Below are 25974 nucleotides of genomic sequence, written 5' to 3'. Positions count from 1 at the left end.
CTAGGAAAATTGGAAATCGTCAAAAATGAAATGGAATGCATAAACATCAATATCCTAGGCATTAGTGAGCTAGAATGGACTGGTATTGGCCATTTTGAATCAGACAATCCTATAGTCTACTTTGGTGGGAGGGACAACTTAAAGAGGAATGGTGTTGCTTTCAGAGTCAAAAAGAACATTTCAAGATCTATACTGAAGTACAATGCTGTCAGTGATAGGATAATATCAGTACACCTACAAGGAAGACCAGTTAATACGACTATTATTCAAATTTACACACCAACCACAGGGCCAAAGATGAAGAAATTGAAGATTTTTATCAGCTGCTGCAGTCTGAAATTGATCGAACATGCAATCAATATGCATTGATAATTACTGGCGATTGGAATGCAAAAGTTGGAAACAAAGAAGAAGGATCAGTAGTTGGAAAATATGGCCTTGGTGATAGAAATAATGCTGGAGATCGAATGATAGAATTTTGCAAGACCAATGACTTCTTCATTGCGAATACCTTCTTTCACCAACATAAAAGGCGACTATACACATGGACCTCGCCAGATGGAACACACAGAAATCAAATTGACTACATCTGTGGAAAGAGACAATGGAAAAGTTCAATACCATAAGTCAGAACAAGGCCAGGGGCCGACTGTGGAACAGACCATCAATTGCTCATATGCAAGTTCAAGCTGAAACTGAAGAAAATCAGATAAAGTCCACGAGAGCCAAAATATGACCTTGAGTATATCCCACCTGAATTTAGCGACCATCCAAAGAAGAGATTTGACGCACTGAACACTAGTAACCAAAGACCAGACGAGTTGTGGAATGATATCAAGGACATCATACATGAAGAAAGCAAGAGGTCATTGAAAAGACAGGAAAGAAAGAAAAGACCAAGACGGATGTCAGAGGAGAATCTGAAACTTGCTTTCGAAGGTCGAGCAGCTAAAGCAAAAGGAAGAATTGATGAAGGAAAAGAACTGAACAGAAGATTTCAAAGGGTCTCTCAAGAAGACAAAGTAAAGTATTATAATGACATGAGCAAAGAGTTGGAGACGGAAAACCAAAAGGGAAGAACACGCTCAGCGTTTCTCAAGCTGAAAGAACTGAAGAAAAAATTCAAGCCTCAAGTTGCAATGGAGAAGGATTCCATGGGGAAAAATTAAACGACGCGGGAAGCATCAAAGGAAAATGGAAGGAATACACAGAGTCATTATACCAAAAAGAATTAGTTGATGTCCAACCATTTCAAGAGGTGGCATATGATCAGGAACCGATGATACAAAGGAAGAAGTCCAAGCTGCTCTGAAGGCATTGGCGAAAAACAAGGCTCCAGGAATTGATGAAATATCAGTTGAGATGTTTCAACAAACAGATGCAGCTCTGGAGGTGTTCACTTGTCTATGCCAAGAAATATGGAAGACAGCTTCCTGGCCAACTGACTGGAAGAGATCCATATTTATGCCTATTCCCAGGAAAGGTGATCCAACCGAATGTGGAAATTATAGAACAATATCATTAATATCGCACGCAAGCAAAATTTTGATGAAGATCATTCAAAAACGGCTGCAGCAGTATATCGACAGGGAAATGCCAGAAATTCAGGCTGGTTTCAGAAGAGGATGTGGAACCAGGGATATCATTGCTGATGTCAGATGGATCCTGGCTGAAAGCAGAGAATACCAGAAGGATATTTACCTGTGTTTTATTGATTATGCAAAGGCATTCAACTGTGTGGATCATAACAAACTATGGATAACATTGCAAAGACTGGGAATTCCAGAACACTTCATTGTGCTCATGAGGAACCTTTACATAGATCAAGAGGCCGTTGTTCGGACAGAACAAGGGGATACTGATTGGTTTAAAGTCAGGAAAGGTGTGCATCAGGGTTGTATTTTTTCACCATACCTATTCAATCTGTATGCTGAGCAAATAATCGGAGAAGGTGGACTATATGAAGAAGAACGGGGCATCAGGATTGGAGGAAGACTCACTAACAACCTGCGTTATGCAGATGAAGGTGAAGAGGGCTTGAAGCACTTACTAATGTAGATCAAAGACCACAACCTTCAGTATGGATTACACCTCAACATAAAAAAAACAAAAGTCCTCACAACTGGACCAATGAACGGTGAAAAGATTGAAGTTGTCAAGGATTTCATTTTATTTGGATCCACAATCAACAGCCACGGAGGCAGCAGTCAAGAAATCAAAAGATGCATTGCAGTGGGGAAATCTGCTGCAAAGGACGTCTTTAAAGTGCCCAAGAGCAAAGATGTCACCTTGAAGACTAAAGTGCGCCTGACACAAGCCATGGTATTTCCAATTGCATCGTATGCATGTAAAAGCTGGAGAACAAATAAGGAAGACCGAAGAAGAACTGACCCCTTTGAATTGTGGTGTTGGCGGAGAATATTGAATAAACCATGGACTGCCAAAAGAACGAACAAATCTGTCTTAGAAGAAGTACAGCCGGAATGCTCCTTAGAGGCAAGGATGGTGAGACTGCATCTTACGTACTTTGGCCATGTTGTCAGGAGGGATCAGTCCGTGGAGAAGGACATCATGCTGGGCAGGGTACAGGGTCAGTGGAAAAGAGGAAGACCCTCAACGAGGTGGATTGACGCAGTGGCTGCAACAACGAACTTGAACATAGCAACAATTGTGAGGATGGTGCAGGACTTGGGCAGTGTTTCTTTCTGTTGTACAAAGGGTCGCTATGAGTCGGAACAAACTCAGTGGCACTTGACAACATCAACCGTGAACAATTTCACACTTTTTCACCGCACAGCACCTTCTTACAGAATCAAAGCCTCTTCAAATATAGGATCCCTGACAGGGCCTGATGACCTGGGAAGCGAGGGAAACACGGCCTTACTTGTGCTTACTTACTATTCTGTAGCGAAGAGTGTCACAGGGGTTTCTCTTTGATGTGGTACGGTGAAACCCCGGTGACACTGTTCACTACAGAGTAGTAAACAAGCACAAGTAGGTCTGTGCTTACCCTGCTTATTGGGTAATCTGATCCTGGGTGTCACCGCCAAGTAGTGTTGCCCCTTCTGCATTTGAGCTCAGGAGTTCAAGTGGTTTGGAGCTGTCGTGAGAGTTGGAGAGTGCATACCTGGGATCTGCAGGGGACACGCTGGGTCTGCTAAGGGGACAGAGGATTATCCACCAAAGGACTGAGGATTTGGCTGACATGTTTGGGCAGAAACAAGTGTCTCTTGACATTGCTCTTTCTGCTCTTACATTTTACCGGAAGTTGAGCCCAACTAGAATCTTGGAAAGGAACCCAGGTGGTGCAAGAGTTAAGCGTTCAGCTGCTAACCAAAAAGTTGGCAGTTCAAACCCACCCAGCAGCTCCACAGGAGAAAGACCCACAAAGATTGCAGCCAAGGAAACCCTAAGGGGCAGTTCAACTCTGTCACATGGGATTGCTATGAGTTGGAATCAGATCTATGGTGCCAAACAATAACAGTTGGAAAAGCAGTGCTTGGATGGAGTGAGCTACATGGTAGAAGCTGCGGGTCTGAGTGGTTTAAGGGGCGGACTGTAGTGGGCACCATTGTGGGTCTGAGCTAAGGGGCGGACTGTGGTGGGCACAGTTGTGGGTCTGAGCTGTGTAAGGGGTGGACTGTAGTGGGTACTGTTCCCTGGCCCAGATCATCCTGAAACTGTGGCAGCAGGTGAATTGTGACTGCTCCCTGCTCTGGATGGCGGAGCTGCCTCACATATACATGCCCACTAGGTTACAACCCCCATCCCAAGAGTGGGCTGAAGCCAGTGACTGACAGACATGGGGGTACAAATGCCGGTCCCTAGGCTCACAGCAGAGCTAACTCCAGGGTGCAGTTCACACTCCAGTGCTCCCGTGGGATCAGGCTGAGGCCAGCTCCAGCTGAGACCACCTTCTTGCTCAGGTCCTTCTCTCCCTAGCCCCAACACAGGCTCTTCTTCCAGGGAACCAACTTGGACATGGGGTGTTTTATTTCTCTGTATACCCTTGAACTTGACTTGTTAATATTTTGCATCTGTATTCACAACTGAACCGAGAGTATCACCTTTCTTTCTTGTTTTCTTTGTCCTGTGTCGTATCAGGGTTGTGCTGGTCTCATACAAAGTTGTCATTGCTCTACGTTTCCTTCCATTTCTGGGAATGCCAGTCCCTGTGCCTCTTTGCTGAAGGTTTTCCCTAGCTGCTGGCCCTTGCCCTGCCTGCAGGAAGGGCTGGGCAGAATTAACGACCCCCGGCCACCTGAGAACAGCCCTCCACCAGTGGGTGACCGGCATGGGTGGATACATGCTGAGCTTCTCCGCCACTTGGGTGGAATGAGCCTGGGGTGTGTGTTCAACATTGTCTCCCAGAGTTCCTCAGTGTAACTGACTAGACGAAGTGATTTTTGTTAGCTTCCTTAACTTCCTGTCTCAGGCCCTTCTCCCAACTGTTGTTTTCTGGGATTGTCTCCCAAATAAACGGTTGTACTCAAATTCTCATCTCAGCATCTGCTTCTGGGTAGACCCAAACAAGGCCAGGATATTTCCTCTATTTCTCTTCTCTGAAAGAATATTTAGGAGCCCCTGGGTGGCCACCAGGGGTTAAACGCTCCACTACTAGCCAAAAAGTTGGTGGATTGAACCCACCCAGAGGTGCCTCAGAAGAGATACCTCGTGATCTGCTTCCAAAAGGTCACAGCCTTGAAAACTCTATGGAGCACAGTTCTACTCTACACACATGGGGTGGCCAGGAGTTGAGATCAACTTGACTAGAAGTTTTGTTTTTGAGTGGCACAAACAGTTAAGCAATCCACTACTATTTCAAAGGCTGGCAGTTTGAACCCACCCAGAGGTACCTCGAAAGAAAGCCCTGGGAATCTGTTTCGAAAAGGTCATAACCTTTGAATACCCTATGGAGCACAGTTCTACTCTGACACACAGGGGGTTGCCAGGAGTCGGGGTTGGCAGCAACTGGTTTGTTTTTGGTTTTGGAAGGGTATTTGAGAGAAGGGGATGGAGAGTGATGAGTCATTGAGCACAAAGATTTCCTGGGTTTGCAGCCATCTTGGCTGCATGGTGTGGCCTTGAGCAGGTGACTTCACCTCTCTAGGCCTCAGTTTCCTCATCTGTAAAATGGTCCCAATGCACAGGACATTCACTCCCGATTAAGCGAGACACGGCCCGTGAAGCCCCTTGCCCTGGTGGCCCCCAAGGATGGACGGCATAACACAGATTGGCCAGATGAGCTTTTAATGCGCCCCGTCAGCAGGCTAGGTGCTCCAGCTGCCAGCAGTGCCGTAAGCAGCGTAGGCGGTGTTCTTTGAAGTAGGGCCAGGTGTAGGTGAATTTGGAGATCCACTCGCAGGAGGTCTCCAGGGAGGTCTCAGAAGGGGAGCACTTGGCCACTGAGGTGTTGCTGGCATGCCGTGTAGATCGCTTCCAGTGACATTTGCTGGACTTGGGGGCCACATCCCCGGGCTCGCTGGTGGTCCTGCTGGGGGCCCTGCTGGGGGTCCTGCTGGGGGTCTTGCTGGGGGACGGCACTGGCACTGGGATGTTGGTTCCACTGGGGGTCTGGACGGGGGCCGGTATCTGGCTGATGGTGCCGCTGGGATGTTGCGAGGGGGTTGAGGGTTTGCGGGATGTCTGCCCAGGGGCCGTGGGTGTCATGGACAGTCGCGGACGCTGCTGGTTGGGGCCCTGGGGCCGACTGGTGGAGTTGCCTCGTGGATGCGGCCGCCCTCCAGTCTTGCTGGGCAGCTGGGAGCTGCTGGCAGAGCCCATGGGAGGCTGGACACGGCCCCCGGAGCTGGTGGCGACCGGGGATTGAGATCGGGAGTTGCCTGAGGCCTCGTGGGAGGAGACCCCGGGGGTCTTGCCAGGTCCCGAGGGGCTGGTGGGGACCTCAGGCGGGGATCCCGTGGAGGAATCTGTGGAGGGCTGGCGGTCTGGTGCATCCAGCTCCCCAGCCTGGAGGTTTTCACAAGAGTTGGCGGCTGGCTTCACCTGTCCTTCTGCGGCTGTGTCACGTTTGCCCGGCCTGTGGGCAGAGGGCAGTGAGGCCTGTGCCGGCTGTGGCGACAGGGGTGAGGGCAGGGTCCAGGCTGCTGGTGGCCAGCACAAGGTCAGCTTGCAGGGCTGGGCGGCCTCCCTGCAGGGACAGAGTCCCACACACGCCCACATGCACACACATTCACACACACACACATATACATGCTCAGACACACAAACAACACACTTCCTGACACACTCACACATATGCACACACACTTATTCACACTCACACACAGGCACATACTCACACTCATACACATATTTACATGCAGGTACTCTCATGTACACATACAAGCACACACTCGCACCCACGTTCTCACACCTACACACTCACAGCCCCACCTCTCCCAGGGAGTTACCTACGGTTGGCTCCAAGGGCAGCGGGGGGCTCGCCTCCGCCACGGGGGTGATGAAAGCCCGGCTCCGGGCCAGCATCCTCAGGACTGGTTCCCGAGAGCGTGGGGGAGAGAGGCGGACAGTGAGAGGGACAGGAAGCACGCAGTTGGGTGTTGAAACGTCCGGCGGAGGCCAGGCAGAGTTGGGAGAGGGGACGGACAGACAGACCAGGACCAGGCAGATGGACAGGGCCAGGATAGGCAGGCAGACAGTCAGGACCCAGACAGATGGATGGACAGGCAGACAGACAGACCAGGACCAGACAGACAACAAGGGCTGACATCCAGAGGATGTGTGAGAAGCAAGGGATGGAGGGACAGATGGAAGGACAGGTGGCACGCACCCTCCCTGGTGAGTCCGGCTGCCGCGTCCAGGGCTCGCCCGCTGAGGTCGCTGACGACGCTGTCCACCGCTGCGCGATGCTTTAGAAACAGTGGACGGACGACGTGATGATACAGGATGTGGGCCCCGTTCCAGGGCCCGGGCGTCATGCAGAATAACAGGAAGGCGCACTGCAGGGGGCGAGGCCACACTCAGCTCCCCATCAGAGCCCCCCCTCTCCGGGAGGGCTGGGGTCTCCCCTATACACTCTCCATGGTAGGCTGGGGCCTCCCCATCAGACACCCCTGGGAACGGCTGGGGCCTCTCCCATAGACTCCCCAGGGCAAACTAGGGCCTCCCTATCAGACACCCTCAGGGCAGGCTGGGGTCTCCCCTTCAGGCATCCCTGGGAAGGGCCAGGGCCTCCCCCAGAGACTCCCTAGGGCAGGATGGGGCCTCTCCCATCAAAACCCCTCCAGGGCAGGTCAGGGTGCCCCCCATCAGACCCCCTCCCAAGCAGGGCATGGTCTCCCCCATTAGACACCCCTGGGAAGGGCCAGGGTCTCCCCTATCAGACTCCTCCAGGGTAGGCCAGGGTCTCCCCCATCAGACTCGCCTTGAGATAGGCACTGGTTCTCTGGCATCAGATACCCTTTGGGGTGGGCCTGGCTCTCCTCCAGGAAAGGGGTAGGCCTGGGCCCCTTTTAGCTCCCCATCTCCTGGCCTCCCCCCCAGGTCCTGGCCTCCCCAGGGACCCCATCCCCACGCGTTGTGCACCTTTCCCACGTAGTAGAAAGGGAACCAGAACAGGAGTAGATCGCTGAAGAACTCTACCAGCCCGAAGAGGCCGTAGACCACCCAGTATGTGAGCCACAAAGTGTCGTCCTCTTTGTTGGGACTCTCGATAGCCTTGATTCTGGGGGGTGGGGGAAGGTCAGGGGCCGCCCTGCCCCCCACCCAGGGCTCCCCCACCCAGCATCCCCCTACCCGGCACCCCCCCACTGTGCCCCCCCAGCATCCCCTGCCTAGCACCCCCCCGCTCTGCACCCCTTGCCCAGTGCCCCCCTGCCCAGCACCCCTCTCACCCTGTGCCCCTCGCCCAGTGTGCCCCCACCTGGCACCCCCACCGTGCTGTGCCCCCCACCAAGCTGTACCCACCTGGCATCCCTCTGGCTCAGCAACTGTGCCCCCCGCCCAGCAGCTTCCCCCCCACCCTCTGCCCCCCAACCCAGCCACTCACGAAGCATATGCGGGGTATACAAATCCGATGAGATTGCACAGCAGAGATGCCCCGTAGCCGAATAGAAGATATAGGCCTAACAGCGTCACGGCTCCTGAGACCAGAGGCAGGTGTGGGCTTGGACCTCAGGCACCCAGGGCCCCCCAGAGCGCCCAGCCTCCACCCACCCTGGTGGACACAGTGGTCTGCTACCATCACCTCCTCCTGGGTGGCAGCTCGAGGGTACCTTAGGAGGCCCCATGGTGCCCGGGCAGCCCCCATCCTGGCCCCAAGCCTCATGTCCACAACAGGTTAATGTGTCTGCCCCCCACCCAGGGCTATACTGTCCCCAAGACAGGCAGGCAGTGTGGCCCTTTGTGATCCCAAGTGCCCAGCAGTGGAGGCAGAGTCGCTGCCCAAGAGATCTTTGAGTGAAGGAGTGACTGTCTGCAGTTGTCAAGGCCCCGCTCCTCCAGGTGGAGTGAGGGGTGCTGGGGACAAGAGGCCAGCATTTAAACAAACAGGGTCGAGAGAAAAGTCCACAAGGCGGGTTGCTGTCATTAAGACTTGACTCCCTGTGAGCTGGAGGAGGCCACAACCTACTTTTTCTGTTTTTGTTTTTTATTTTATTTTAATACAGGGTCCCTCCCCCTCAGCACTGCTGACACAGGGGTGGGAGACTTCTCTGGGATGGGGTGTCCTGTGCACTATAGGGTGTTGAACAGCATCCCTGGCCTCCAACCACTCGATGCCAGTAGCATCTCCCTAAATTGTGACAACCCCAAATGTCCCCAGACATTGACAAGTGTCCCCTGGAGGCAGAATTGCTCCTGGTGAGAACCCCTGGGTTAGGGGATCCCACTGACCCCCAAGAGACACTGCATTCCATAGTCATCTGACCTACTAAAGTCCTAGGACGCTGCCCACATTTAAATCCACACACTGAGTGGGGAGGGGGAGGAGAAGGAAGGTGCAGAACCTAGAGGGTCCCCCTAGTTTATGCCACATAACCCAATGGGAATTTATTCTGGTGGGGCAGTGGCTAAGCTCCTGGTATAGTGGTTAAAAGCTACAACTGGTAACCAAAAGGTCGGCAGTTCAAATCCACCAGGCGCTCCTTGGAAACTCTATGGGGCAGTTCTACTCTGTCCTGTAGAGTCACTGTGAGTTATGAGTCGGAATCGATGGCAAGGGGTTTGGTTTTTTAGTTTGCTAACCGAAAGGTTGGTGGTTCAAACCCACCAGCCACTCCATGGGAGAGAGAAGTGGAAGTCTGCTTCTGTAAAGATTTACAGCTTTGGAAACCCTATGGGGCACATCTACTCTGTCCTACGGGGCCACAATGAGTTGGAAGCGACTCGGCTGCAAGATTTTTTTTTTTTTTTATACAGTGAGCAGTGATGGAACTCAAGGTCTTTACCGATAATTAACACAGGGTCTCCTCCTCAGTGCTGCTGACATGGGGGCGGGATCCTTCTCTGGGGTAGGGGCATCCCTGCAGCATCCCCCCCCTCCAGTTGTGGCCGTGGTTCCCCTGGGGGCAGAGTAGCCCTGGTGAGAACCAGTGGCTCAGTGAGAGGCAGCAAAGCCCAGCTGGGATCTGGAGCCCCCAGACCTGGGGGGGACCCTTGCTTTCCTACTCACTCACCACATGACACCCAGCACGTCCCTCTCTGCTCGGGCCTCACTTTCCCCATCTGCCAATGTGGCAGTAATGTGTCCCTAGGGTTCCTGTGGGGTTCGCTGAGAGAATGCCTTCTCTCTCCACATTCCTTAGGCACCTACTGGACACAGCATCGGCTGGCAGAGGAAAAGTGTGTGTTGGGGGCGAGGGGCAGCCAGGAGCCTGAGCCACAATCCTGAACCCGACTCTGAAAACACCACTACTAATATGCTGCATTTACTAAGCACTTACTGTGTGGGGGGGGTGCTTCCCCTGCCTTTTCTCATTGAATGGCTGGAACAAAACAGAGGCTGGGGGGCAGGTGAGGTGCGGGTTGCCCAAGGTTCCAGGGAGCCTCTGGGAAGTAGTGAGCTCCCTGAGGCCACCTCCCACCTCCCCCAGGCCTTTATCTGCAGAGAGAGATGGAGGCCACTTCTTGGGACAAAGGGCAGAGACGTAAGTCACCCCCACTTCCTTCCCTCCACCTGCACTAATCTTTGTCCTCAAAGGCCCAAGGTCAGCAGCTGACCCTAGGAAAGACCTCCCAGCCACTGCCTCTTTTGAGCCTTAGTTTCCCCAACTGTCATCTGGGGGGTCAACCCACAGAAGGGGCGGGGGGACGGTGCTTGCACACATTCACTAACTGGGCAGGATCTGGCAATGTGGGGCGGGGTGGGGCCCAAGGGTACCCCCATCTGTTTAAGGGGGGTGAGGACTGGTCTCCAATGCCTTTTCCTGCTGCCTCAGCATTGAGGGGATCAGCCTGGATATCAAGACTGGGGGGGGCCGCCCCAGGAATCAGCAACAGATGGGACCCGGTGGTGGGGAGAGGGGGTACTCTAGACAGGGTGGGTGGTAAGGGCTGCCTCCCACACGCCCTCACCTACCTGTGCCTCAGTTCCCTCACAGGCTCCCCAGCTGGCCCCTCCCAGCTGCTCCCTCCCTGTGCTCTATGATCTGAATTCCCGCCCCCCCCCACTCTGCTGGTGCCTGGGATGAAGAAAAGCAGGACAGAGGTCAGGGCCTGCACCTGACTGAGCCCCACTGGGGCCTCTGGGATCAGGGACAGAGGCCCACTGGCAAGAAAAAGGGAGGGGCCCGGCTAAGAGAATCTGCACACAAAGGTGTTTAAAAACCGTGGCAGTGGCCTCAATGGAGCGCCCTCTCCCCAGAGGGTCTGGGCAAAACATCCTTGTGACTCACCCCAGGAGGGCTTCCTGGAAGAGGTGGGCCTTGGAGACTGGGTGTAGGGGGAGAGGAAGGGAGAAAGACTGGGTGTAGGGGGAGAGGAAGGGAGAAAGACCCAAGATCACAGGAGGAACTGGAATGGAAGTTAGAACTGTGTTTGCCATTGGACCACCCCCTCCATGGGCAGCCCCAGTCCAATGTCTCCACAAAGCCATGGCAGCTGTCAGACAACCCAACTCGGCAAATATTTACACACTGTGGGGCTGAGCCCCAGAGCTAGAGAGAGGGGAGAGGGCAGGCCAAGAGAGGGTACTGTGCCCACAAAAAATGGGGGGGGGGGCCGGAGTGACCCTTCCCCTCCTGGCCTGGAGGTTCCCCTTGGAAACACGGGGAGACCTCTACACTGCTTCCAGGCTGGGGTTCATGCGGGAAGGGGGATTGGCAGCGGAGTCTGCCTCCTCCTCCCTCGGGGCCCCCTGGACAACTGGAAGAACCGGACTTAGTCCTGGCGGACACCCAGGGCCCAAGGGAGCAGAGGATGGCCTCCAGGCCAGGCCGGGCACCGACGGTGGGGTGGGGGTGCTGCTGCAGCTGAGCGAGGGGTGGCCCTCGGGGTGGCAGGGCAGGGAGGCGCTCCGGGCAGCCCCAGACCCCGGGCCAAGCCCCTTCCCCAGGGCCTCGGTGTCCTCCCCCGACAATGGGGCGCGCCCTGCAGCCGGAGCGGGTCGGAGGGGGGCTGCTTTGATATCCCGGAACCCCAGGATCTCAGTGTGCCCGTCGGTGAAATGGGGCGGCGGCCCCCAGCGCCCCCCGACGGCTCACCCGTGGCCAAATACCGCTTCTCGACACCGGTCCTGGCTTCGAGCGCCCCGAGCACCTCGGTGGCCAGGTTCCTCCGTTCCAGAAGCTGCTCGAACCGCTGTCGCAGACCGTCCATGGCACCGGCGCCGGGGCTGGCAGCCCGAGCTCGACCGCCGCGCCGCGCTCCCGGCCCGCCAAGAGCGCCCCCGCTTCGCCCAGCGCCGCCGGCCGCCCCCGCTCCGGCCAATAGGAGGGCAGGGCGGACAAAGGAGGTGGGGCCTGCCCCCTCTCCCCCGCCGCATCGCCCTCTGGCGGGCCTCGGCCGCCGCAGCGGCTGTGCCGGCGGCAGGGGGCGGGGCGCGGCGGCTGAGGGCGCCGATTGGCCGGCCGGGCGCGGGACGTAGCTGATTGGAGAGGTGGGGCCGGGGGTGGAGCTTGCGGGAGAGCAGCGTGCTGGTGGAGGCGGAGCTTGCGGGAGAGAGGAGGGAGCTGATTGGAGGCAGTGGAGAGTTTCATTGGTGAGACCAGAGGAGGGGCGGGGTTGATCATAAAGGAGGCGGGGAGCAACCGGAGGGGTGAGAGGTTGGGCGGGGCTAACACGAGAGGCCAACTCTGATTGGATCAGAGAGGAGGCCGGGCTGATTCGAGAAAGAGGGGCGCTTAGGAAAGTGGGAGGTGCCAAAGAAAGGGGTGGGGCCAAGTGTAGTGACAATAAACTCCCTCCTGGGGGGTCAGATGGTTTGTGTCACTGTACAAATAGGGAAACTGAGGACCCAGAGGGTTGGCTCCAGCGGAAGATCCGGGACGGGCCTGTGTCTCCCGGAGCGGGTGCGTGTCTCCCCCCCCACCACCTCCTCGGATCTTCGCGCCCCTTGAGGGGGGAGCCGCAAGGACCCCTGGAAGTTGAAGACCCTCCAGGGTTGCTATGGCGCCGGAGGCGGGGCGGCGGGCGCTGGGGCCGTTTGGCCGGAGGGAGGGGCTCCCGCAGGCCCCGCCCCCGCCGCGGCCCCGCCCCCATGCGGCCCGCCGGGACTGCGCTCTGGCTGCCCCTGGCCTTGGCCCTGGCCCTGGCCCTCGTCGACCCCCTGGCTGTGGGGTGGGCCTTGGCCCGCGCCCCGATCTATGTCAGCAGCTGGGCCGTACGGGTGTCCCAGGGGAACCGGGAGGCCGAACGCCTAGCGCGCAAGTTCGGCTTCACCAACCTCGGGCAGGTGGGAGGGACCCGAATGGAAGGGAAGGGGGAGGGGGCTAGACGACCCGACAGCCGGGAGGAGGTCCTTCAGACACCCCCCCAGATATCAAGACTCCTAGCCCACCCCTGCCTCGGCCAACTGCAGATTCTGGGATTCCCAGAAGGCACCTGAGGCCCCCACCTGGGCATCTGGTTGGAGGGGATGCAAGCACAGGGGCTTTGTTCCCGTCCTGGGGTGGCTCCGACAGGGGGGCCCCAGTCCCAGCGATGCAGCTGCCTCCTCCCCACACCCCCAGATCTTTCCCGATGGGCAGTACTTCCACCTACGGCACCGGGGCGTGGCCCACCGGTCCCTGAGCCCCCACTGGGGTCACTGCCTGCGCCTGAAGAAAGACCCCAAGGTGAGCCCGGCCTCCAGGCTTTCCCCTCAGGGCCTCGACTACCTCCTGGGGCCAGCCGGCCACCTCCGGTCGTTGTTGATTTTGAGGACTTAGCCTCTCTCTGAGCCTCAGTTTCCATGTCTATACAAATGGGGTCCCAGTTCGGGACAGGAGGCTATATCGGGCAACTGTAGTAAAGTGTGGGCTTTTAACCCAGGGCCTGGCATGGGGCCCCCTTCCCTCCTCTAGCTCACCCTGAACGGTCAAGGGCCCCAGGTACTCTGGTAAGGAGGGGCAGATAACCTCCCTACCCACCCTCTAAATCCCCAGGTGGAGGGAGGGCAATTGGCCCATTTTATCAAAGAGGAAACTGAATTCCAAAGGGTCAGGGGCCCTCCTGAAGTCACCCAGTGAGTCAGTGGCTGAACTGAAACCAGAACTCAGTCTCCAGGTGCACAGAGGGGTGCCCACTAAGAAGGCCTCAAATGCCAAGCAGAGGAATTGAGACTGAGCCTGCCAGGCCTTGGGGGGCCATGAAAGGGACAGAGAGAAGTGGCCAGTCCATGACGTGGTCTGCAGGAGACAGGCCAGGACTTGCTGCTGGACGAGATGCATGGGACAGTGAGAGAAATCAGGGCCAGCTCTGACCAGCAGCTGGGGAGACGGTGGTCTGATTGATGGGGATGGGAGCTGGTTTGGGGGGTGGGAGGTGAAGAAGATAAGAAAGGGGAAGAGCAAGGGTCTGAGGAAGAGCTGCCCAGGCAGGTAGAGCTGGACATGCAAGTCCTTAAGGCAAGGGTGATAGGGAGCCACAGGAGGATTTAGACAGGGAGTGACATTGCTGTGCTGAAGAAAGAGGTGGTAGAGGGGGAGAAAGAGCTGAGCACAGGGAGGAGGTGTGGCCATCACAGGGTGGTCTGGACCGTGGTGAGGGGTGAGTAGAGAGAAGCAACTGGGTTTGGGAGTGATTCAGGAGGAACGGGCAGGGCGGGGACCTGAGGAGGACCAGCCACTGTGGGCCCTGGGGATGGCAGCTCTGAAGGCTGCAACCCCCTCTGGCTGAAGGCAGAGCCCTAGGAGAGTGGAGACCCCAAAGAGTTGGCCCAACAAACACAGGGGTCCCATGGCGAGAACCACGCCGAGGCCTGTGGCCCTCCCTCCCCCGTTCCTGCCCCATCTCCGTCCCACAGCATGAGGGCCCCCAGCTGCAAGCCCTGGGCAGTCCAACCCCCTAACAGTCATCCCCCGGTCCCTCAGGGACACAGGGGGCTCCCACCAGGCAGACCTAGGGGGATATTTGGCTGGGTGGGGAGGACTCAGGCCCCCTAGACTCCCTGCTCCGTAGGGTGGGGTGTGGTAAGAGGCAGACCAAGGAGGAAGGGGCTCGGAGGCCCTCGGACCCAGTCCAGCCTATCCCAAGCCGCCCCCTCCAGGTGCAGTGGTTTGAGCAGCAGACACTGCGGCGGCGGGTGAAGCGCTCCCTGGCAGTGCCCACGGACCCCTGGTTCCCCAAGCAGTGGTACATGGTGAGCTGCCAGGCCGGGGCTGGGGGGCGGGTGGGCCGGAGCCCCGCTGAGCCGTGCTCTGCTCTGTGCAGAACAACGAGGTGCAGCCCGACCTGAACATCCTGCAGGTGTGGGGCCAGGGGCTGACGGGCCAGGGCGTCGTAGTCTCCATCCTCGACGACGGAATCGAGAAGGACCACCCGGACCTCTGGGCCAACTACGTGAGCCTGCGGGCCGCTGGTGGGGAGGACGGCAGCCCGAGATCCCCTCTTGGGAACTGCCACTCCCTGCACCCCTTGACCTCCACACTCCACCCCCTGCAGGACCCCCTGGCCAGCTACGACTTTAACGACTATGACCCAGACCCCGAGCCTCGCTATACATCCAGCGATGAGAACCGGTGAGCTGGGGTCTCACAGGGCATGGGGACAGGCCCCCTGGCCTCTGGGAGTGGCTGGGCTGTAACAGGCCCCCTCTCGCCCGGGCACCAGACACGGGACCCGCTGTGCAGGGGAAGTGGCTGCGATCGCCAACAATGGCTTCTGCGGTGCTGGTGTCGCCTACAACGCCCGAATCGGAGGTACCAGGCCACCTAGATGCCACCCCAGCCAGGGAGAGAGGACAGATGGCTGGACATGGGGTGGGGGGAGACTTAGCACCCAGGTCTGAGGGGGGGCGATGCCAGGGCCCCAGGCTGAGGGGTGGGGGTAGAGCTGAGCCCAGCCAGGACCCTCTAACTCCCAGGGACCAGGGGTGAGCTGGAGTTAGCCTGAAAGGGGGGATGGGTGTGGGCAGGTGTGGGCTGAGATCACGGGTGGGTGCAGTGTGGGCTCTGGTGGCCTCTTGTGGGGTGTGGGGTGAGATCATGGGTGGGTGCAGTGTAGACGCAAATTCAGGCAGCAGTGTGTGGTGAGATTCTGCATGGGTGTGGGGTGGGTGCTGGGTGCCAGGTGTGGGCTCCAGGAGGTGTGGGCTGAGATGGGCAGGTGCAGAGTGGGTGCTGGTGGTCTGTTATGGGTGCAGGGTCAGGCAGTGCGTGTGCGGCGTGGATGCCCGCAGGCAGGTGTGGAGTGCAGGCTCTGGCAGTAAATGCAGGGTGAGATCATGGGCGGTTGGGTGCAGGGTGCAGGGTCTAGTGGCAGGTGGGGGCTCTGGCGGTTGGGTGCAGGGTGCAGGGTGAGGGTTTCAGCAGCGGTGGGCACGGCATGGCTGCACTGAGCTGCTGGGCGCCACAGGAGTGCGCATGCTGGACGGCACCATCACAGACATCATCGAGGCCCAGTCGCTGAGCCTGCAGCCACAGCACATCCACATCTACAGTGCCAGCTGGGGCCCGGAGGACGACGGCCGCACGGTGGACGGGCCTGGTGTCCTCACCCGGGAGGCCTTCCAGCGCGGCGTGACTGAGGTGAGCGGGGGCCAGGGCGGTGAGGGAAGGGGAAGCCACGCCTTCCAGGCGCCGACAGGTACCGGCTCCCCGCAGGGCCGTGGCGGGCTGGGCACCCTGTTCGTCTGGGCGTCGGGCAACGGCGGGCTGCACTACGACAACTGTAACTGCGATGGCTACACCAACAGCATCCACACGCTGTCAGTGGGCAGCACCACCCAGCAGGGCCGTGTGCCCTGGTACAGTGAGGCCTGTGCCTCCACGCTCACCACCACCTACAGCAGTGGCGTTGTCACCGACCCGCAGATCGTGAGTGCCCCCGGCCCCCGTGCCGCCTGCACCACCCTCTGATGCGAGGTCACCCTGGTCGGCCTCCTGTCCTCCACCCCCCATTCCCCCTACTGTCCGTCCTGACTCTGCCCCTCCCTTCATTCTTGTCCCCAGCCTCTCCCTGGTCCCCCACCTCTGCTCCTGCCCCCCACCTCTGCTTCTGTCCCCTGACCTCTCCTTGCCCCCCCACGTCCGCTCCTGTCCCCCCACCTCTGCTCCTGTCCCCCACCTCTGCTTCTGTCCCCTGACCTCTCCTTGGCCCCCTACGTCCGCTCCTGTCCCCTCGCCTCTGCTCTTGTCCTCCCACCTCTGCTCCTGTCCCTCACCTCTGCTCCTGTCCCCTGACCTCTCCTTGGCCCCCCACATCCGCTCCTGTCCCCCCACCTCCGCTCCTGTCCCCCACCACAGAGACTTCCCCACACTCACCAGAAGTCGCTTTTAAAGCTCACACCCAGTCGTATCATGTCACACCTCCCCTTGGAACAGTTAACCACTTGGCTACTAACTGTTCGTGGTTCAGGCCCACCTACAGATGCCTCAGAAGAAAGGCCTGGCATTGAAAACCTGTGGTGCACAGCTCTACTCTGACACACATAGGGTCTCCACGAGTGGGAGTCCGCTCCATGGCCATTGGTTTTTGTTTTCAATAGTTCACATCAGGGTTCACTCTGTGTTGCACACTCCTGTGGGTTTTGACAAATACATAATGTCACATGTCCCTCATTCCAGTGTCATGCAGAATAGTCGCACTGCCCCAAAGATGCCCTGTGCTCCCCCTCTTCTTCCCTACCCCCTACCCTGACCTCCTGGCGACCACTGATCTCACCGTCCCTAGAGTTTTGCCTTTTCCAGAATGTTCTACAGCTGGCATCATGCAGTGTGTGGGAAGTCCTTTAAGCCTTCCTGTGGGAGGGGCCCTGACGCTTCCCCGCGCGCCGGCCCTGACCTGCGTCCCTGTCTGCCCCCAGGTCACCACGGACCTGCACCACCAGTGCACGGACAAGCACACGGGCACGTCCGCCTCTGCGCCACTGGCGGCGGGCATGATCGCCCTGGCTCTGGAGGCCAAGTAGGTGACGGCCCCCGCCCCGACCCGGCCCCCCGCGCGGCCCCTGCTCACCTGCCCCGTCCCCCTAGCCCGTTCCTGACGTGGAGGGACATGCAGCACCTAGTGGTCCGCGCGTCCAAGCCGGCGCAGCTGCAGGCAGAGGACTGGAGGACCAACGGCGTGGGCCGCCAAGGTGCGGCGGGGGCGGGGCCAGCACAGCGGGGCGGGGCCAGCACAGCGGGGCGGGGCCCGAGGGCGGGGTTAACAGAGGGTTGGCCTGAGGGGCGGGGCCAGCACCTGGGGCGTGGTTAGCACAGCGGCGGGGCCAGCACGCGGGGCGGGCCAGGACCTGGGGGCGGGGCCTGGGGCGGGGTCAGCACGTGGGGCGGGGACAGCACGGCGGGGCGGGGCATGAGGGGCGGGGCCAGCAGGCGGGGCGGGGTCAGCGCAGCCGGGCGGGGCTGGTGGGGGCAAGGCAGCCGGTGGGGCGTGGCCTGTGGGCGGGACCACCATGGTGAGACCAGCTAGCGCGGAGGCGGAGTCTGTGTGGGGCTCGGGGCCTCCGGCAGGGCCAGTGATGCCCGCCCTCTGCGCCCTCAGTGAGCCACCACTATGGCTACGGGCTGCTGGACGCCGGGCTGCTGGTGGACATGGCTCGTACCTGGCTGCCCACGCAGCCCCAGCAGAAGTGCGCTGTCAACGTCGTGAACGCCCCCACGTGAGGCCCCGCCCCGAACACCTGCCACCTCCCTGGGCTCTGCCCGCATCCCTTGGCCCTCCCTACACACCTGCCGTCTCTCCTTCTCCCCAATCACCTGCTGTCTCCTCGCTCTCCCCCCGCCCCGCCTTCCCTGCACACCTGTCATGGCCTATTCTGCACACCTGCTGCTTCCCCGGCCCTCCCCAAACACCTGTTACCCCCTACACACCTGTCACCTGTCACAAGCCCTCCCTTCTTACCTGCCACCTTCGCCAGCTTTCTCTACACACCTGCAGCCTCCACAGCCTCCACACACCTGTCACCCCCCAGCCTTTCCCACACCTGTTACCTCCCTCCCCGCATTCCTGAACCTTGCCAGTACCACCTACCCTGAGGCCTCAGTTTACCCATCTGTAAAACGAGAGGGTGGGCCCAGAATCTCGGCGCCCTCCCCCACTCTGCGTCCCCCCAGGCACTTAGTTCCCCCCCGCCCCCGCTGGCAGCAACATCCTGTCGCTGATGCACGTGCAGAAGAACGTATCCGCCTGCGCCGGCCTCTCCAGCCACATCCGCTCCCTGGAGCACGTGCAGGTGCAGCTGTCGCTGTCTTACAGCCGCCGCGGCGACCTGGAGATCGCGCTCACCAGCCCCATGGGCACGCACTCCACGCTCGTGGCCGTCAGGTAGCGCACCGCTCGGGGGGCGGGGACCGTGGGGACCCCAAGCGCCTGGCCCTGGGGAACCCCCAACAGCCTGCGCTTGGTGGACGCTGTTCTTGCGAAGCCGCCCCGCGCGCCCGTCTGCCCCAGGCCCTTTGACGTCAGCGGCCAAGGCTACGACAACTGGATCTTCATGTCCACCCACTTCTGGGACGAGGACCCTCAGGGCGTCTGGACTCTGATTCTGGAGAACAAGGGATATTATTTCAACACGGGTGAGATCCGGGACTGGCTGGGGGGCCACCCTCCAATCTCCACCCCCCACTCCCCGATCTGGGTGGGGTCTCAGGGACCCCACTGCAAAAGGGGCCTCCCAGCGGTCACCTTTGAGAGACCCTGCACGTAGCTGTGTCTGGTGGTGTGCAGTTACTGGCATACAGTAGATGTGCACTTACCCAGGCGAAGTAGGTGCCCTTACGTGCACGCACTAGGCGTCCTGTTATCCGGAAGAAGTAGGTGTGCCTTTACTGGCACACAGCAGACCTGTAGCTACCTAGGAGGCGTAGGTGTGCAGTTCCTGGCACCCAGTGTTGTTGTCAGGTGCTGTCCAGTCGGTTCTGACTCATAGAGACCCTCTGTATAAAAGAAGGAAAGACTGCCCAGTCCTGCGCGATCCTCAAAATTGTTGACCCCACTGTTGGCAGCCACTGCATGAATCCATCTTGCTGAGGGTCTTCCTTTTTTTCGGTGACCCTGTACTTTACCAAGGATGATGTCCTTCTCCTGGGACTGGTCCCTCCTGACAACATGTCCAGAGTACATAAGACAAAGTCTCACTACCCTTGCTTCCAAGGAGCATTTTGGCTGTATGTCTCCCAAGACAGATTTGTTTGTTTTTCTGGCAGTCCGTGGTATACTCAGTATTCTTTGCCATCACCTCAATTCAAAGTTTTCAATTCTTTGGTCTTCCTTATTCACTGTCCAGCTTTCACATGCATATGAGGCGATTGAAAACACCATGGCTTGGGTCAGGCACATCTTAGTTCTTAAAGTGACATCTTTGCTTTTTAACACTTTAAAGAGGTCTTTTGCTGCAGTACTTGTCCCATTACTTGGGAATAGTGGGTGTACAGTTACTTGGTGCACAGTAGGTGTCTTGTCACCCAGGAGAAGTAGGTGTGCACTTACCTGGCACACAGTAGATGCCTGGTACTTGGCACGCAGTAGGTATACAGTTACTTGGCTCATTGTAGGTGCCTGGCTGCCTGCACACAGTAGGTACTCAGTGGCTGGGACATGGCCCAAGTCCGCGTCCTCCCCACCACCTGAGTCCTGGGCTCCAGGGTGGGCGCCACTGGGGAGAGGGGCCCAGGGAGCAGAGGGCTCAACCAGCAATAGCTCTCCGTCCTTCTTGTGCCCTGTGGCCTTGACCAGGGACGCTGTACCGCTACACGCTGCTGCTCTACGGGACAGCCGAGGACATGATGGCGCGGCCCACGGGCTCCCAGGTGACCAGCAGCGCGTGTGTGCGGCGGGACACAGAGGGGCTGTGCCAGGGTGAGTGCCCGGCGCGGCTAGGCCCCCTTGCTGGGAGGCGGCGGCAGCGGGCAGTGTGCATGTGCCACCGGGTAGGCGGGCAGGCTAGGGTGGCAGGCACAACCTCACCACCCCTGTCTGTCTCCTGTGCAGAATGTCACAGCCCTGCCTACATCCTGGGCCACCTCTGTGTCTCCTACTGCCCACCGCGATACTTCAACCACACGCAGCAGGCAGTAACCCCGGGGCCTGGGCACCCAGCCACACCCGCCCTGCGAGTCTGTGCCAGCTGCCACCCATCCTGCTACACCTGCCGTGGCAGCTCTCCCCTTGACTGCACCACCTGCCCCCCCTCATACACCCTGGATGAGCACCAGGGCTCCTGCTTGGAGCCTGCCACCCCTGCCAGCCACCCACTGCCCACCGCCACCGCTTGGCCCCACTGCCGCGGTGGCCCATCCCAGGCTGTGCTGCTGGCCCTGCTGGCTATGGCTGCAGTGTGTGGGCCTGGGTTCCCCCCAAGCTGACAGGCCACCCCATCACCACCCCAGGCCCAGCTACTACCGGCTGGAACCCAGCAATCTGTTAGCTGGGACATGTGACGTGGACAGTGCAAGGTATGCCTAAGCCTCAGCCCCAGGTGTGCCCTGCCACCCACTGCAGACTGGCCCAAGAGGGGGAAAACCAGCACCAGAAGGCCTTGGCTGGCCACCTGGCTGGCTCCAGGCCAGGGGCAGACTGCTGAGTCCTGCGTGAGTCCTGTTATTGGGTGTAGCAGCGCCAGATGAAAGAGAAGTCTTGTTATGAAACCGGGGGGGGGGTAGGGGGGGTGGGAAGGGGCAGAGGTTTGGCCAGGACTATCCCCCGCTCCCCTGGCACCGGGGGGAGGTGGAGGGAGAAGGGCCTCAGACACTGCGTCTGCCCCCAGTTTGCAAATAAAGGTTGAATAGAAGGTGCCAGGCTCGGGGTCTGCTTTGGGGCATGCCTGTCTCTGGTTGGGGATCCGCCGGTCCTGCGCCCCAATTAAAAACTGTCTTTCCCCAGGCATCAGCACCTGGAGGACCCCGGAGGTGCAGGAAGGGCAGACGATGGGGCAGGAGTGCTTGGGCGAGAAGCAAGCTTTTAAAAATGCTTCCTGCATCCAGACACACTCCAGTGAGGTGGGGACTCCTTAGTGCCGCTCTGCAGGGGGGAGGTGACTTCCACAAGGAAGTGGCAGAATTGGATGAAACCCAAGGGCGGCTGTGCACATGGCATTTTACATGGGCTCCAGGGGTCAGGTCTCACTGGAGTAGGCAGGGACAGCCCCACAATTCCAGCAGAAGGCACTGACCCCATTCTAGGTGCCACAGGCCCAGAGGCTCTGTCATGGCCCTGGGCAGAGGCTGGTGACCACGAAGTGGGGAGCTCTGTCGAGAGCTGGAGATAGGCACAGGGGTCACTGATCCCTCCAGGACTCCCTGCCTGAGACACACGGGGGCCCTGGCCACCTCCTCCTGTCCTGGATCAACCTAGGAAGGAGACTGGGCCATCCAGCTGGGCCACTGGAGACAGCCTCACCTCCCCATCCCTTGACCCACCCAGCTGCTCCCCAGAATCCCATGCCAGCTAAAGGGATTCTAAGCTGTAGAGGCAGCCTGAGGTGGAGCCTGGCCCTGGCAAGTCCAGGCTGTGTGTCTGGGGGCACCTTCGCTTCCATCGCAGAGCCTTGGGGGCCTCATCTGTGCAACAGGGCTAGGACCTACTTCACCAAACACTTCAAGGAATGAGGGAGGGAGAGGTTTCCTACCTGTTGTTGTTGTTGTTGTTCTCAGGTGCCATCGAGTCGGTTCCAACTCATAGTGACCCCATGCACAACAGAATGAAACACTGCCCAGTCCTGTGCCATCGTTACAATCATTGTTATGCTTGAGCCCATTGTTGCAGCCCCTGTGTCAATCCAACTCTTTGAGGGTCTTTCTCTTTTCCACTGACTCTGTACTTTACCAAGCATGATGTCCTTCCCCAGGGACTGATCCCTCCTGACAACATGTCCAAAGTACGTAAGACGCAGTCTCGCCATCCTTGCTTCTAAGGAGCTTTCTGGTTGTACTTCCAAGACAGATTTGTTCGTTCTTTTGGCAGTCCATGGTATATCCAATATTCTTCAAAACACCGCAATTCAAAGGCGTCAATTCTTCTGCAGTCCTCCTTGTTCATTGTCCAGCTTTCACATGCATATGATGTGATTGAAAATATCATGGCTTGGGTCAGGCACACCTTAGTCTTCAAGGTGACATCTTTGCTTTTCAACACTTTCAAGAGGTCCTTTGCAGCAGATTTACTCAATGCAATGCATCGTTTGATTTCTTGACTGCTGCTTCCATGGCTGTTGATTGTGGATCCAAGTGAAATGAAAACCTTAACAACTTCAGTCTTTTCTCCATTTATCATGATGTTGCTCACTGGTCCAGTTGTGAGGATTTTTGTTTTCTTTATGTTGAGGTGCAATCCATACTGAAGGCTGTGGTCTTTGATCTTCATCAGTAAGTGCTTCAAGTCCTCTTCACCTTCAGCAAGCAAGGTTGTGTCATCTGCATAACGCAGGTTGTTAATGAGTCTTCCTCCAATCCTGATGCCCCGTTCTTCTTCATATAGTCCATCTTCTCAGATTATTTGCTCAGCGTACAGATTGAATAGGTATTAGTAAAAGGATGCAACCCTGATGCGCACCTTTCCTGAACAGAAGATTTTGAAGGGTGGCTCAAGAAGACAAAGTGTTATAATGACGTGTGCAAAGAGCTGGAGATAGAAAACCAAAGGGGAAGAACATGCTCGGTGTTTCTCAAGCTGAAAGAACTGAAGAAAAAATTCAAGCCTCGAGTTGCAATAATGAAGGATTCTATGGGGAAAATATTAAACGATGCAGGAAGCATCAAAAGAAGAAGGAAAAGAATACACAGTCATTACAGCAAAAAGAATTAGTCGATTTTCAACCATTTCAAGACATAGCATATGATCAGGAACCAATGGTACTGAAGCAAAAAGTCCAAGCTGCACTGAAGGCATTGGTGAAAAACAAGGCTCCAGGAATTGATGGAATATCAGTTGAGATGTTTCAACAAACAGATGCAGCACTGGAGGTGCTCACTCGTCTATGCCAAGAAATATGGAAGACAGCTTCCTGGCCAACCAACTGGAAGAGATCCAAATTTATGCCTATTCCCAAGGAAGGTGATCCAACCAAATGTGGAAATTATCGATCAACATCATTAATGTCACAAGCAAGCAAAATTTTGCTGAAGATTTTCCTGCCTGGGACGCAGTAAATTCCCAAGAACCTCTGGCTTGTGAAGCTGCTGTGGAAAAATCTGGCAGTTTCTCAAACCATTAAATAGAGTCACCACATGACCCAGCAATTCTGCTCCTGGTATCTACCCAAGAGCCATGAAAGCACACGCATGCCCACACAAAAGCTTGCACACAAATGTCAGAGTGGCACTCACTATTCACAATAGCCAAAAGATGTTAACAACCAAGTGCCCATCAACAGGTAAGTGAATGAACACAATGTGGTCCACCCACACAATGGAATATTACTCAGCTGTAAAATGGAATGAAGCTCTGATACATGCGATGAATTGGTTAAGATTGTGTGTCATTTTGGTTGGGCCGTGATCCTCAGTGATTTAGTAGTCGTATGACGGTGTGGTCACTTCCATGATGAGATTTGATATCATGTGATCACCTCCGTCATTGGATCTGCTGAGGAACCAATCAGTTGAAACAGAGTTTCCTTGGGTGTGTGGCCTGCGTTGAATAGAAGTGGATATTCTGGCAGGGCTTCTGGGTTTTGCTTATTCTGGATCCTGCAGCTGGCTCCTGTTCATCTGATCTCTGGTTCTAGGGACTTGAGCCAGCAGCTTACCTGCAGACTTGCCTGCCAATCTTTGGGATTCATTGATCTTTACAGCCTGTGAACAAGAGCCCTGCTCTCCGACCTGCCAATCACCAGCCCCTGTGACTACATTCATCAGGAGAAGCCTGATCCATGGACTTGGGGTGTTCCAGCCTCTACAACAGCATGAGCCATTTCCCTGATACAAATCTCTCTCTCTCTGTATATATATATTTATACACCTTACTGGTTTTGCTTCTTTAGAGAACCCAGCCTGAGACATTTGGTACCAAGAGTGGTTCTAGAGAAACAAAATTGTAAAAATGAGTTTTCTAAATTTGTTCTCAAGTCTCGTTAGTCTTAAAGATGTTGATGACTCTGCTCCCAGTAGTAAAGAGGGGACTGATAATCGCTGGTGTGAGGTGGGAATTCAAATACACAAAATATCACCACCAATGGATCAGATATCGGTGAAAGGTGAGGAACTGGGTGATTGCATGTGTGATAACTTTCTACAATTTTGTCAGAATGAGAAGTATAAGGAAGCTGGTTGGTTGGTCCTACTTTCACTAGACAAACTGGTGAAAGAGATGCACTCAGGTCTTCAGAGTCAAAGCTCCAGTGCCACACAAACAACGTCCAAGTTTCCACTTGTGCTTTGAAAGAAAGCCTCATTTCTTGCAGTAATAGAGCTGATATTGCTGAAAACCAAACCCAGAATCTTATTGTCAAAGTGGCTGAATTACAACGCCAACTCAACTGCCAACCTTGAGAGGTGTCTGAAGTTAAAGTGAGGGTATTTATTGGGAAGAAATGGGACCCTAAAACTTGGGTTGGGGACATACAGGGAAATAATAAGGAAGGTGGCAACACTGAGCCCCTAAATTCCGTTGAATCACTCCTGCCAACAGAATTACCCCTATTAAAGAGATTACTTCACGTTTGCCTGCTACACCACCCTGCTCAGTAAAATTAGCCCTTCCATTCCCATCTAATGGGGTTAACCCAGCTGCCTCTAAAAAAGCCCTTGTCTGAGTCATTACCTGGGGCATCGCCTGAACAGATGCTTTACATGACAATGTCGAATGTTCTCAAAACTCTTCCCCACTACCAATTTTGGCTTCTAGACCTATAACTAGACTTACATCCCAATGAGCCCCAAAAGGTGAAGTACAAAGTGTGACCCAGGAGGAGGTACACTACACTCCAAAAGAACAGCTTGACTTTTCTAATATGAACAAACAGAAACCTGGGGAATATGTGTGGGAATGGCTATTAAGGGTGTGGGACAATGGTGCAAGGAACATAAAGATGGATCAGTCTGAGTTTATTGATATGGGTCCACTAAGCCCAGAGTCTTTATTCAATGTTTCAGCTTCAGAAGTTAGGAAAAGATCTAATAGTTTATTTGGTTGGGTTGCTGAAACACGGATGACGAACTAAATCAAGTTGAAGTACCAGACCTGCCTTCGTATATTGTAGAAGGTATCCAAAGGCTTAGAGAAATTGGCATACAAGAGTGGATTTATCAGGTTAGACCCACACCTGGAATGCCCAGAGGACACACCTTTTACCACAACAGAGAGGAACACATTTTTAAAGGGAACCCCCGCAGCCTTGAAGACTGCTGTGATTGCTATTTTATTTAAATCAGATTTGACAGTGGAAACTGCCCTAACTGAATTAAGACACCTAACAACAATGGGGCTGATTGGACC

General features: G+C 56.5%; 2 protein-coding genes across 6 annotated transcripts; one reads left to right on the top strand and one right to left on the bottom strand.

Annotated features, from left to right (window-relative positions):
• Positions 1–283: 283 nt before the first annotated feature.
• REEP6 (receptor accessory protein 6) lies at positions 284–17633 on the bottom strand. 4 transcript variants are annotated; one of them, XM_049876176.1, is made up of 8 exons: positions 17557–17633; positions 16863–17119; positions 11664–12110; positions 8012–8105; positions 7549–7687; positions 6794–6962; positions 6414–6497; positions 284–6040 (listed from the first exon to the last, which is right to left on the bottom strand). In XM_049876176.1, exons 2-8 carry the CDS (start codon positions 16991–16993, stop codon positions 5263–5265), a joined length of 1842 nt encoding a protein of 613 aa, XP_049732133.1. In that variant the 5' UTR covers positions 16994–17119; positions 17557–17633; the 3' UTR covers positions 284–5262. The 4 variants fall into 4 exon arrangements, with proteins under 4 accessions (XP_049732133.1, XP_049732134.1, XP_049732135.1 ...); XM_049876177.1 differs by lacking the exon at positions 6414–6497; XM_049876178.1 differs by lacking the exons at positions 16863–17119; positions 17557–17633 and having other exon boundaries at positions 5912–6040; positions 11664–11868.
• Positions 12659–21169, top strand: PCSK4 (proprotein convertase subtilisin/kexin type 4). 2 transcript variants are annotated; one of them, XM_049876174.1, is made up of 15 exons: positions 12659–12853; positions 13131–13235; positions 14648–14740; positions 14812–14940; positions 15043–15119; positions 15211–15299; positions 15955–16127; positions 16203–16415; positions 17405–17505; positions 17574–17677; positions 18085–18202; positions 18688–18867; positions 18994–19118; positions 20278–20400; positions 20533–21169. In XM_049876174.1, the coding sequence occupies exons 1-15, from the start codon at positions 12659–12661 to the stop codon at positions 20904–20906; spliced, it is 2199 nt and encodes a 732-aa protein (XP_049732131.1). In that variant the 3' UTR covers positions 20907–21169. The 2 variants fall into 2 exon arrangements, with proteins under 2 accessions (XP_049732131.1, XP_049732132.1); XM_049876175.1 differs by lacking the exons at positions 18994–19118; positions 20533–21169 and having other exon boundaries at positions 20278–20404.
• The last annotated feature ends 4805 nt before the right edge of the window (positions 21170–25974 follow it).

The sequence above is a fragment of the Elephas maximus genome, chromosome 3 (assembly GCF_024166365.1).
Source record: "Elephas maximus indicus isolate mEleMax1 chromosome 3, mEleMax1 primary haplotype, whole genome shotgun sequence".
Taxonomy (NCBI): Eukaryota; Metazoa; Chordata; class Mammalia; order Proboscidea; family Elephantidae; genus Elephas; species Elephas maximus.
This window is presented reverse-complemented; position numbering and strand designations above follow the sequence as displayed.